General features: G+C 42.9%; 1 protein-coding gene across 3 annotated transcripts in view; it reads left to right on the top strand.

Annotated features, from left to right (window-relative positions):
- MDN1 (midasin AAA ATPase 1) overlaps positions 1-11,197 on the top strand; it is a 157,693-nt gene extending 146,496 nt beyond the window's left edge. For all 3 annotated transcript variants that reach the window (XM_081250560.1, XM_081250562.1, XM_081250561.1), the window contains exons 94-102: positions 1,491-1,654; positions 2,369-2,458; positions 3,778-3,893; positions 4,509-4,683; positions 6,112-6,185; positions 6,277-6,391; positions 7,223-7,286; positions 8,751-8,893; positions 9,717-11,197. In XM_081250560.1, the coding sequence (XP_081106686.1) occupies positions 1,491-1,654; positions 2,369-2,458; positions 3,778-3,893; positions 4,509-4,683; positions 6,112-6,185; positions 6,277-6,391; positions 7,223-7,286; positions 8,751-8,893; positions 9,717-9,905 (1,130 nt within the window). In that variant the 3' untranslated portion in view covers positions 9,906-11,197. The remainder of the gene's footprint in view (positions 1-1,490; positions 1,655-2,368; positions 2,459-3,777; positions 3,894-4,508; positions 4,684-6,111; positions 6,186-6,276; positions 6,392-7,222; positions 7,287-8,750; positions 8,894-9,716) is intronic.
- Positions 11,198-13,707: the final 2,510 nt, after the last annotated feature.

Raw genomic sequence — 13,707 nt, 5'->3', positions numbered from 1 at the left:
ATATTTCATTTGGGAGTAGGAAGGTAGAAGGTGTTACAGGACGCTGTCCTTCACGGACACCCTTGAAACTTGAGTTGCAGACAAAATCCCAGCAGTCTTTATTATTTTTTTTATCTTATTTATTTTTAAAATTTATTTATTTATTTTTGGCTACATTGGGTCTTCGTTACTGTGTGCGGGCTTTCTCTAGTTGCAGCAAGCGGGGGCTACTCTTTCGTTGTGGTGCGCAGGCTTCTCACTGCGGTGGCTTCTCTTGTTGCGGAGCACGGGCTCTAGAGCTCAGGCTCAGTAGTTGTGGCGCACAGGCTTAGTTGCTCCGCGGCATGTGGGGTCTTCCCAGACCAGGGCTCGAACCCGTGTCCCCTGCATTGGCAGGCGGATTCTTAACCACTGCACCACCAGCAAAGCCCAACCCAGCGGTCTTTTTTAAATATGTAGAAGAAAACAGAATAGTACACATACTCCAGTATGACCAGAAGATATATTCTTTTTTTTCCTTTCTTATTTATTTATTTATTTGTTTGGTTGCACCAGGTCTTAGTTGTGGCAGGTGGGCTCCTTAGTTGCAGCTCACTGGCTCCTTAGTTGTGGCACACATCTGGGATCGAGTTCCTTGACCAGGGGTTGAACCCGGGCCCCCTGCACTGGGAACGCAGAGTCTTATCCACTGTGCCAGCAAGGAAGTCCCCCAGAAGATATATTCTTGAGTATTAGAGACACAGTATTTTTAATTATATGAAAATATACTATATTTAAACATTTTATTTAAAGAAATAGGGGAAATGCATGTGAGAAGGTAACAAAACTTCTTACATACAGTTCCATTTCATAGCTGACCAAGTGCTATTACAAGGCTGTTTTTTTTTTTTTTAATTCATTCAACACATGAAAAAATAGCTTTATCAGCAATGGTATAAGTGCAAATTCAAAAGAACTTGCTAAATTCAAAAACTTTTCCTTCTGCTTTCGTCTTCTCAGGGGCGTTAGAACTGCTGACTGCCCGGCTGTTACAGGACAGTGGGAAAGGCATAGCTCTGTGATTAGACCTTCCTAGATTCAAATCCAGACTTTCTCTTACTTACTTACTTTAGGTTGAGGCAAATTATTTGTCTTCTTTGTCTCAGCTTCCTCATTTATAAAATGGAGCGATGATGTTATTTTAGTTTTTGGTTCTGTCAGAGTTCTGCATGCACATAGTTTATTTATTTGCATGAACATAGTTTAATGGATCACACGGTTCTGTGAGGCTTGTCAGGGTAAAACAGTCTCCCCCCACTTCCACCTCCCAGAACAGCTGCCTTCCATATCAGGGTGGGGAGAGGGGGAAGTTGAGGGAGTGAGAATTGGCAGACTGTGTCAGAGAGAAAGGACACGTGGAGCCGAGGTGTTAATGTGCCGGGGAGTGAATGAGTGAAGTCTGAGTAATTGTTAGGATTGACACGTGACTGTGAAGGCTGAGTCTTCATGTTGACATTGTGGTGTGAGAACAGGCTTTGAAGAGATGGAGATGGAGACCCAAACTGTTAACACAGAGGAAGACCAAGACCCCAGGACAGACACACCCCACAGGGAGACAGAGAATGAGAAACCAGAGAGAAGCCGAGATTCGACCATTCATACAGCCCATCAGTTCCTTGTGGACACGATTTTCCAGGTACTAAAACTTTCACAAATTACTACTTCAATAAGTTGACAAAACGTAATTATAAGTTGCTTTTAAACAGCTTAAGACATGTTTGTCTTAAAAACTTTATATAGCATCTGGTTGTTTTGGGGTATCATATCCTTATCAGTCTTTTAAGGAGTACTGTTGGTATGACATGTGTTCTCTGAGCAGATAACACACTTCTAATGGTTAATCCCAGGGTCACCGTGGGTGGTCTGTGTCCTGACTTGGCCACGATGGTGGGTCTTGTCCTCGGACCTCTGGCTCTCACATCTCCTCCTCTCACATCCACCAGCCTTGTGTGAGGAGCCTGCAGGACAGTTAAGTTTATGTTGGTTAAGTAGGAAGAATCGTTGGCTTAATGCCTGCATTTAGGAAGAGCCAATTAACTGAGTTGTTTTCCCTAATTCTTTGACTTAATTACAGTCTAGATTAATTAAAGAATATTTCCATTATTGATATCTTCCTGGGTACTTTGTTTTACTGGGATGGATTTATTAAATGTTAAAATTTCCTTTATCCATTTTGCCTCTACATAATGGGAAGGAGAAGAATGGTTGTCTGGCGTCTTAATTGTGCCATTAAATTTGCTCAAGTTTTGCATCTCAGGGGGAGTTCATACTGCAGGGACTAAGGCAACCAGGTATAGTGAGTTGGTGATTCCAACCTGGGTCTCCTCTATCCGTGGCTTTTCCCTCTTAGCCCTTCTTAAAAGATGCCAATGAACTAAGACAGGACCTGGAGAGACAGCTGCAAACATGGCAGCCACACGAATCTGGAAACCCAGAAGAAGTAAGTCACTGGTCTTTTTATAAAATATCTTGACTTTTGTTTTTTACGGTACAGGAAATCCAATTACTTTGGTCAAAGCGACCGAGTATATGGAGAATATAATTATAATTCTGAAGCCTACATCTGTCCATTGTTTTCTGCCTGCTTTGCCACTAGATCTGTAGCTTAATTAAAACAGAGAGACACTGGTGTGTTTAATTCTTTCACTTCCATTGCTCGGTCTGTAATGGACGTAATAGACGTGACAGTGGTTGGAACATGGGGCGAAAGTCTATACTGTGTCACTGTCTGAAGAGGCCCCCTGGAACACTGCCAGCTGATATGGCAGTGTAGACTACCCGGGTGTTCCCTTTTCAGTGACCTTGCATCCTAAACTTACTCATATTTACTAAATATACATATTTTAATTTTGTATCTCTTACCATTATTCTCACCACATGTATGGATTGACTGCTCTGCCATAATCGGCCAAAAAAAAAAAAAAAACTAACCATGGAGCTTTATATTCAGGAAATAAGCACACTGCTGAGTGTTACTTGAGAGGTTTGCACTCGTCACTTTTGTTTGTGAAACATGAGCCTGAGAGACCATGATTAAGTGGCTGGATCTCCTGGCACCAAAATTACCCATCACAGCTCCCTCTCCATATGAAGGGTACACGTTATATACTCCTCATAGGTGATGTGAATAAGGCATTGATTTGGTCATGAATTCCAGTATTTTATTACCTTGCTTTCTCATTGGAACTGCAAGTTGTGGCTTTGGTGGAAGAGGAGACATTTTATTTATTTACTTTTAATTTATCTATTATTTTTAAATTTTATTTATTTATTTATTTATGGCTGCATTGGGTCTTCGTTGCTGGGCGTGGGCTTTCTCTAGTTACAGCGAGCAGGGGCTACTCTTTGTTGCAGTGCGCGGGCTTCTCATTGTGGTGGCTTCTCTTATTGAGGAGCACGGGCTGTAGGCACACGGGCTTCAGTAGTTGTGGCTCTCGGGCTCAGTAGTTGTGGCTTGCGGGCTCTAGAGCGCAGGCTCAGTAGCTGTGGCGCACGGGCTTAGTTGCTCCGTGGCAAGTGGGATCTTCCCGGACCAGGGCTCGAACCCGTGTCCCCAGCACTGGCAAGGCGGACTCTTAACCACTGTGCCACCAGGGAAGCCCAGGAGGAGACATTTTAAACCGGGTGAATCAGATAGCAGCTTGACAAGAGAAGCAGGTTGTTTTCTACTGCTTTGCTTCAGGCCTTCATCTTGCTGTAAGGACTTTGGTTGGCTCCAGCCTTCTAAGGGTGACTTACATGTTGTTGCTGTTGTCACAGGAGAAGGCAGCAGTGGAGATGTGGCAGAGTTACCTGGTCTTAACGGCACCTCTTTCACAACAGCTGTGTGAACAGCTTCGTCTCATATTAGAGCCTACCCAGGCTGCCAAACTGAAGTAAGTCTTCTCCATTGGATGCACTCATGGTGCCCTGGAAAGGTGGCAGTGTCACCTTTTCTGCTGAGCTTACTAGCACGTAACAGCTATGGTGCTGGCGTCTAGGTTGCCACTTGTGCTGCACAGGCTCTAGTATGGCGTTCCTCACCTTGCCATTTTATCATCTCTACCACAGAAGTTTCTGTGAAGTTCAGTATGAATGCACTTTCTGTGACTAGTTAATTAATACCTGATGAGCTTGGGTGTGTGTGCTGGTCACCTTCTACATGTTGGATCACTCACTCGCTGCATGTGTCACTCACCTAGATCTTCCAAAGATGTGTCCAGAAGCATAGTTTTAGAACACAAAAGAGAATCCAAGACTTAATATTCAATGCAAACATTATTTTTCTTTTTAAAAAGTGTTTAAAATTTTCTAAAAGGACCTAATTATTCTTGCCACATACATACCCAGTTTTTCTGGCTGCTGATCAAGAAGATCCCAGCCCTTAATAATCTCAATTGACAGTAACACTGCATTGTGCCAGGTTACTGGTTATTTGGTATAACTGGTTATAAGTTATTATTACTGTGACTTTATCCTTAATCTTGCTCCTGTTTGGTTAAATTTAACAGAGGAGACTATCGAACTGGGAAGCGACTGAACATGCGGAAGGTCATTCCATACATTGCCAGTCAGTTTCGGAAAGACAAGATTTGGCTTCGAAGGACCAAGCCCAGTAAACGCCAGTATCAGATTTGTTTGGCTGTCGATGACTCTTCTAGCATGGTAGACAACCATACCAAACAGGTAAGGAGGAGAGGTGTAGTGGCAGTTCGATGGGCCACCTGAATGTTTTAAATATGTTCTGGCTAAAAAACACTTTGAAATACCAGTTAGTTTGTTCTGAGAATATGAGACCATATTTGAGAAGATCTAAGATTTAAAGAGTTCGAAGGGGCAATTTCAGGACGTCTCAAGAAATTTTGGTGTCTTACTGCTGTAGGTCGTTTAGTTTGTTGTGTTTCTTAGCATTGCCAGGCTATTGTCTAGTTGCAGAGTAAGTAAATTTGTCAGTGTTTACTTTCCACTGAATGAATGTACTATATTTTTTAAGACCATGCACAACGTAATAACTGAATAGCCCTGATACTTTTTTTTTTTTTTTTTTTTTTTTTTTGCGGTACGTGGGCCTCTCACTGTTGCGGCCTCTCCCGTTGTGGAGCACAGGCTCCGGATGCGCAGGCTCAGCGGCCATGGCTCACGGGCCCAGCTGCTCCGGGGCATGTGGGATCTTCCCGGACTGGGGCACGAACTCGTGTCCCCTGCATCAGCAGGCGGACTCTCAACCACTGCGCCACCAGGGAAGCCCTGAGTATCCCTGATTTTTTAAGATGTCTTCAGTAAACGTTTCTTTACGTCTGTGTAGTTAGTGTGTGTATACACACACACGCACACGCCCACACACACACACACACCCCCGCCGTCAGGGACGTGGAGAGTGGGGGGAGGTCTTCACCGTGATGCTGTTGCCCAGCACAAGTCAGCGAGCAGCCTGAAGTCTGCACAAGCTCTGCTGGAAAAAGTGTCACCTCCGCACCTGTGTTCAGGTCTCAACTCCCCACTTAGTACTGCGTGACTTTGGGCAGTTCATTTTATGTCTGTCAGTTTTACCTTCTGAAAACATGATGATAACAATACTTACCTCAACCTCAGAGTTGTTATGAAGACTAAGTGAAATCATGTATACAGAGCAGTCAGTTCAGTGCCTGGCACTTGATACATGTTCAGTAGATGTTAGTTGCTACAAGTATCGTCATCTTTTTAACTGAATTTAAATTCTAAAACTATACTGTCATTTATGCATAGATTAGAATAAATTGGTTTTTAAAATCTTTTACCCATGAGAGATTATGTAGTCAAAAAAGGGGGAAGAAACCTTAAAAATGTATGGACCAAATTTCTCAAGATCGCTTTTATTGGATAATGTCTAGAGCAGACCTTTCCTACGAGTATAAAGGATATTGGGTTTCGGCGCTTGTGCTATTAGCCAGGGCCTAAGACTACCAAAGCCACCAAAGCCTCTGAGTTGGTTGTGAATAGCCATACTGATGTTGTTCCCCTGTGTGCCATACCAAAAAAGTAGTGTTTTCTGTGGGAATCTTGGTATAAAAAAGGTTGAAAGGCATTGGTGTAGAGGATATTCCGATTTCTTCAACCCTTCACTTTGTTTCACAGCTTGCCTTTGAATCTCTGGCTGTGATTGGAAATGCTCTAACCTTTCTGGAAGTGGGTCAGATTGCGGTGTGCAGGTAAGAGTGCCTTTTAATCCCATTGGGAAAACCAGCCTTTTTTTGCAGGACAAAAAATAACTCCCATTGTATTTGGTTTTTCTCCCCCAAGTTTTGGAGAGTCCGTAAAGCTGTTACACCCATTTCACGAACAGTTCAGTGATTACTCAGGGTCCCAGATTCTGCGGCTCTGCAAATTCCAACAAAAGAAAACCAAGATTGCTCAGGTATGCTGATGACTTCAGATGTCTTCTGCAGTTATTTTATGGTATAGGAGAGACATCATTTTTAGAACTCCCTCCTCCCCAGCATGGTAAAATTTACAATAGAGAATAGTCCTAAGCCTCAGCCGGTGTACCACTGGAATAGAATCTCCCTTGGCATCCATTATTAAATAGGATGTGATCTCTTTTTCTGTTTTTCAAAGATCATTTGACTTTGCATCATTGATTTTCTGGCTCCCTATTTCGAGAGGTTTGGAACATTTTGGAAAAATGAACCACCTCCCAGTACCCTTATCAAGTGGGTCAAGGCCAATTTCTCTACCATTTAGCCTAGAGAAGACGATGTGAAATAAAGCCAGTGACTTGCTCAGGATGGCATACGTTCTAAACACAGCATGGGATAACAATTCCGTCCTGATTCCTGCCGTAATTTAGCCTCCTTCACGTTACACTGGATATTTTATGTTTTCTTGCCTTCTTTTTTTTGCTCAGCTCTTTTCCTTTCTTGAAAGAAGACAGCTCTTTGGTTCATTTGGGGGATTACTGACTTCTTGTCCCCCAGAGGAAGTGTTTCTTTTCCTTTGGGGTGTCTCGTAGAACACTAGTGGGGTATATGCCAGGGACACAGGTCTTGTCTGTGCTTGAGAATGCCAGCACCCAACATGAATGCCAAGTGCAAGGATTGTCAGTCCTTTATGGATGGATGGGACAGTTTGATTGCTATAGATTTGAGATGGTTATCTGACAATCACTTAAGTGCCAGAAGTAATTTCAGTCTCTATGATAGTGGGAAGAGAGTTTAAATAGTTCTCTAATTGTCTATTTCTGGTTTAGTTTCTAGAGTCTGTAGCGAACATGTTTGCAGCCGCTAAGCAGCTCTCACAAAACATCAGTCCAGGTGAGCTGTGTTCTTTGGTCTTTGCTAACAAAATGCTTTTTTGTTCTCGTACTATTTGCAAGTTGTTTGTTTTCATCTCAGTGTACCCATCACCATCTTTTAAAGTGTATGCTCTATAGGAAAACACATAAACAGGGGATGATGCAGAGGTATTAAACATTCATGGAATTTTTTACCCACCTGTTCATTCATTCAAAAATTTTTATTGAACCCATACTCAAGAGGCTTATAATCAAAGGAGAAGGTAGACACCAACTAGTTTGTAATTAACTAGTATGTACTCATTTGATAGATTTGAGTTCAATTGTGAATGAAAGGAGTAAGGGTGTGTGGAATTAAATGTAAAGAGTATTCTTCAATATTTTAATAACAAAGGAAAGTGGAGAAGGACATAATTCAGAAACCAGCTAATCCATCCATGATTGATTTGGGGCTTTTGCAGCACACTAGTTCTTTAGCCTTTCCCTAAATCCTCAAATTCTGATTGTACCATGGGAAGACTTCCTTTTAAAGTAGGTCATTCACGCCTCTCAACACTTGCTAACCTTCCTTGACAAAAGACAGCCTGCCTTTAAGCACAACAGTCTTTCACTGGAAACATTATATAATATGCTAAAAATTTTAATATTTTTATTCACTGTTCATTTTAGTGGTCCCTTCTAGTTAAGTTTTTGTTTAAATTTCTATTTGTTTTTTTTTTTCAAGAAAAACAACAGAATTTAGGTACAAGAAATTGACAGAAATCTGAAGCTAATAGCCAATGACTGATTTTGGAAGATACAGTTCTAGGTTTCTGATTTGGGCACTTTCTTTTAATGGTCTAACTCAGGACTGCTTTTTTTATACTTTATATCCATAAACATGTTTTAATTCTCACATGTTGCTGTACAACAAAGTTGATCTAAATGTGACATTCCCCAAAGCACTACTGGGAAATTGTTTTATTGACAGAAGTTTTGTGTGTCTTTGTGCAGCCTTGTCTGTGACTCACGCGTTCAAAGTAATAGATCTAATTTTATTTGTGCCCAGAATTCACCAGTTTCAGAGAACTGCTTGGTTTTGATAGCACAGAGAAAGCCTGCACTAATTTGTCTTACTGTCCGTAGTTTACTTATTTATTTTTGGCTGCGTTGGTCTTCAGTGCTGTGCGCAGGCTTTCTCTAGTTGCAGTGAGCAGGGGCTACTCTTCCTTGTGGTGCGTGGGCTTCTCATTGCAATGGCTCCTCTTGTTGCAGAGCATGGGCTCTAGGCGTGTGGGCTCTAGAGCTCAGGCTCAGTAGTTGTGGCACACGGGCTTAGTTGCTCCACGGCATGTGGGATCTTCCCGGACCAGGGCTCGAACCCGTGCCCCCTGCACTGGCAGGCGGATTCTTAACCACTGCTGCACCAGGGAAGTCCCCGTACATAGTTCGAGTTGTCATTTGAGTTGAGTTGTTCCTCTCCTGCTGTTATGTTCTACTACAGAAACTGCACAGCTCCTCCTGGTGGTCTCTGACGGACGCGGCCTTTTCTTTGAGGGCAAAGACAGAGTCCTAGCAGCAGTTCAGGCCGCCCGGAATGCTAACATCTTTGTCATTTTTGTTGTGTTGGACAATCCCAGTTCACGGGTGAGTGATTACTAAAAGCCACTTTTCTGGGGATTCCCTTCAAGCTGTTCTATCTGAAAAAGGGCCTGGGTCTCACTGTCATACCGAGAACTCCTATAACATTCATGGCAGCCTGAAGGGCACTGTGCTAGGCATTTTATAATTATTTTCTCATGTAACCGAGCAGTAACCCAGTGATGTAGGGATGGTTATTCCTGCTCTACAGCGAAGGACAGAAGCACAGAGGTTGTAGGTAATGACAAGGAAGCCAGTGTCCAGACTGACTCAGTCTGTCCTCTTAACCACTTTCTGTGCTGACTAGTACTCTGGTGGGTCATCTCCCTCTGCACAGCGTTGCTGCAGGTATCACAGCCTTGATGATGGGCCCTGTCCGTTGGAAACATAGACCAGCCTTTCCAAGTACTTGGATCTCAGCAGTGCCCTCCTCAAAGGAGGAAGCATCAGTCGCTACATGAAAGATGTCCACGGGGTGGTCTGTTCCTAGGGAAGTACTGTCTCTGCAGGTCACATTAAGGCCTGGATAGCAAGCTGAAGATTTAATGTGAATTCTTCCAAGTAGAGAATAGGAAATACCATCGTAGGGAAATCAGGTTTGCTTATCTACCCCATCCTTCCCTTTTAGTGGCCATTCTCCTGGAAGGGGTGGCTCAGAGATCTGCCGCCTCCTTATTGAGAGTTCTGTTTTACTTAGTAATAAGAGCTATTTTTATAAGCAGGAATTAGACATGTGAGGCCTAAAAATTGCCTGCAAAGGAGATCATAAAAGAGCTAGCCAAGGACACTGATTTAGTTTTTTTATTTCTAAATGTTTTTTTCTTGCCAGGATTCTATCTTGGACATCAAGGTACCAATATTTAAAGGGCCTGGAGAGATGCCTGAAATCCGGTCCTACATGGAAGAGTTCCCGTTCCCGTTCTATATAATCCTACGCGATGTAAACGCACTTCCCGAGACGCTCAGCGATGCTCTCCGGCAGTGGTTTGAGCTGGTGACGGCCTGTGACCACCCGTAGAACAGAAGGAACGCAGTCCTAAGTGAGACTTTGCAGTCAGAATGTCACTGGTTGCTAGGTACTCCCTTTGGGACAACTGTTTCTGAACTCCCAGCTCGAAAATGGTATTTAATCTTAGACTTGATTTATAAACATTCACCCAACAGCTACAAAAAATTTTATTGCAACATCTTACAACACAATTTCAGAGCCTAGAGAAAACTCATGCTCCCTGCTGTGCCTGGGCTCCAGTGCTTGTAATAAACTTGGGGTGAAGGAACGGCAGCAGCAGGTGTCTGGTCCCGTACCTGGGGGGTGGCGCGGCCCTTCGGGCTCGTTTCAGAAGTCCTGGCCCAAGAGGAGGCTGCACCCCACCCTTGGGGCCCAGCTGCCTGCCTTCCCTCCCGGGGACCCTGGACACCTCCATGAGGAGAGGCTGTTGGAAGCATGGGACTGTGCCAGGCCTCTGGGCAAAGGACTAAAGGGAACTTCCCTTTTGACCCTGTGCTAATAAGGCTTGGCCTTGCAAAGCCCACAGGGTGTACCGAAAAGCTGTCAAGTGGCTAAGGCAGCTGCGGTTTTTTTTTTTTTTACTGTGCTGCTTATGAAAGGAACTAACTTCTCTACGAGGGTAGGAGGCTTGTGGTATGTGTGTTTTTTTATAAAACAACCAGACATGGGAGCCAAAATCATCAGAAAATGACCCTTGGGCCATGTGTGAATGAAATGGCTTTTCAGTGTCCTCCCCTTCACCTTTGCTGCTTCGGGAGACTATGCAATGATGGAAAGATGATTTTTCCTTTATTTCATTCTCTCTGTGCCATAGTTCCTGCTGTGGTAGTAATTTATTTCTTTAGTTCATTTTTTCTTAACAGTTAAGAGGAAGAATCATTCCTCACTGATTTCAAGTTGAACTGAGCCTGTCTTATGCTGGAAAAGAAGTGCTGTATCAGAAGAACTAAGCAGCCACATCTTTTTTTCCAGTCAAAAATGCATTAACGGTTTTTAGGCAGTTTTTACTTTGCCAAAAAGCAGTGCTTGAATACTTAACTGTGTGGTGTGTCCTATTTAAGCTCTGTCAGATGTTCTTTTGTAGACAACATGCCATGACGTAATCATCTATCTCCATGTCTGTTATCAAGTTACACTGTGAAGTGTGCCTCCCTTTTGAGGTGGTCCTCAAAGACACAGTTTGCTTGTTGTTTAACCAAGTGCCCTAAAGCATGTACCTGAGGTTATATCATTTTTTATTCTAAAAAGCTATGCAGGTTATATTCTGAAAACTATTAAAAAATATACCACTGTTGATGTAACTTGTGACCACTCTTAATGGAACATGACAGGAGTGTAAAAGGTGTGCCAGGGGGTCTTGTCTGCTGGATCAGTGAGCTGTCAGTCACTAGTTTATGCTGTGTATCACGACTCCAAAACTTCAGTGGCTTATTTCAAGTCAGGGTCTGTTTCTTGCGGTTATGTCTGTGGTGGGTGAGCCTCAGCATGCTGGCCTCATGGCAGAAGATGGGCAAGCTAGTGGACACACACAATGGCTTGTAAAGATGCTGCTCCAAGATGAAATCTGAGTGTAAGAGATGTATCCCTGGCCAAAGGCCTCCGTGGGGCAGGAAGTTTAATCTTCCATACCAACATTATGACTGTGATGCGGTCCATGATATCTACCTTCAATTGACAGGACAAGCTAAGCTGAAGCATCCCAACTAAGGTACCGGCATAAGTGATTCCCTCGGCCCTGGGACAGCTCATAGGGTCTGGAACAGAAGAATGTCAGTAAGCAAGTTACCCAAGAGTGCCGTCTATCTTCAGCTTGTGCTGTGACAGGAAAAGGGTTGGGAAGCACAGGAGCAGACACAGGAGACCCATCAGGAACTGAGGGCGTTGGTTAGGAAGAGTGACACACCTGAGTCACTTAGAAGCTACTGCGGATAGGCTTGCTCTCTCACACACTCACTCGGAGCACTTGGAGCTCAACCTTTACATTTGCCTTACCTTCCTCTCCACCTCCATCCAGACCCCAATCTTGTCTGGTCTAACTTCTGGATATTTACCTTATTCTGTCTTCCCTTTTGCTTTCCTCTGACTGCAGTGCAGCTGGAGCTCTCTTAAAATGTAGCTTGAGGGGGACTTCCCTGGGGGTAAAGAATCCACCTTCCAATGCAGGGGACACAGGTTCAATCCCTGGTCAGGGAACTAAGATCCCACACGCCACGGGGCAATGAAGCCTGCACACCTCAACTAGAGAGCCTGTGTGCCACAAACTACGAGCCCACGCACCACAAGGAGAGAGAAGCCCGCGCACCGCAACGAAAGATCCCGCATGCCGCAACTAAGACCCGACGGAGCCAAAAAATTTTTTTAAATAAATATTAAAGTAAATAAAATGTAGTACTAATCACTTTGCTAGCTTCACTTTGTCATACTTACAACATCCAAGGAGATCTTTCTGAATTCCTGTGAAGAAGGTACCATTTGTTGCTTCTTAGCACTACCTGCATCCCCTGTCCCTTCTCTCCCAGCATCCCCACCACACTATTTGATCTGATCACAGCAAACCACAGGGGCCTTGGAATCTGCCAGTGTTCCATGCATTCTTTGTCTAGAACTCTCTTACCCACTTTGCCTTTCTGACTTTGCCTAGCTCAGATAAGCCCTCCAAGAAGAAAGCTCCCACAGTATAAGCCTTGACAACATCTATAAATACTACGTTGGACTTATGTCTTCCTACCCAAAGAGTGATTCTAAGGACAGGGGGCATATATGACTCGTGACAGCATTACCAATGTCTAGCATGAGTGAATCTTTCCGGATGGGAAGAAGAAATAGTATAAAAATGTCAGTTCTCACTTTATAGATTCAACGCAACCAAAATTTCAGTAACGATCCTAAGATGATTTAGAGGAAAATAATACAAAACATTTCTAAAGGTCATACAGACCATTAATAGAAGACTCTTACAAGATACTACAGGGGAGTATTCTTGCCTAATAATAAAACATACAACAAAAAAGTAAAAACGACCTGGATGAAATTACCCTGAGGGTTATTCAGACCCTAAAAGAATTTACCAGGAGTATCACAAACCCCAGGAATATGAATGAATTAGTTAATAAATGGTGCTGAAATTATAGTTTACAACCGGAAAAGAACTTATATCCCCATTATGCTATAAACCAAAATCCTAGATAAACATTTTAAACATTAACAATGAAAAATTTTTTAAGTTCTGAAGGGGAGAAGATGAAATTGAAAAGGCTCAAAAGAATGGAAAATACACGTGACTATATAGAGACTTAAAGCTATAAAAGGAAAAGGATCAATTTTTTTAAATATGGCAAAAAGCCCATATAAAATTAGAATAAAAGTCTGGACCATCATAAAGGGACCAAAGTCATAACAATTCACAAAATAAGTATAACTAGAAGTGGCAAGGGATATTTAATTTCACTACTATTTAAAAGAAAAAAAATGAATTGCTAATTAGACAAATTTTGAAATATGTGGTTATGGTATTAGCATCATTCACACAATGCCTGGTAATGTTCAAAATCTTTAGAGTGCTTATATGCGCCAGGTTCTGTTCTCAGTGCACTACATACAATACAGTACAACAGCAGCTCCGGGGTAGATGCTGTTATTTCACTTTACAGACGAGCAAACAGGCGAGGAAACACACACACAAAAGTAGCCAGAAGTACACAACTGGGAAAAGGGAGCTCCAAGGATTCCAAGCAAGGCAATCAAGTAAATGCTCAGTGAACGAACGGGTAATTGAACACTTTGGGCTGTATTTTAATTCACAACAATCCTG

This window comes from Mesoplodon bidens, assembly GCF_964165515.1.
Source record: "Mesoplodon bidens genome assembly, chromosome: 12".
In the NCBI taxonomy this organism is placed as follows: domain Eukaryota; kingdom Metazoa; phylum Chordata; class Mammalia; order Artiodactyla; family Ziphiidae; genus Mesoplodon; species Mesoplodon bidens.
This window is presented reverse-complemented; position numbering and strand designations above follow the sequence as displayed.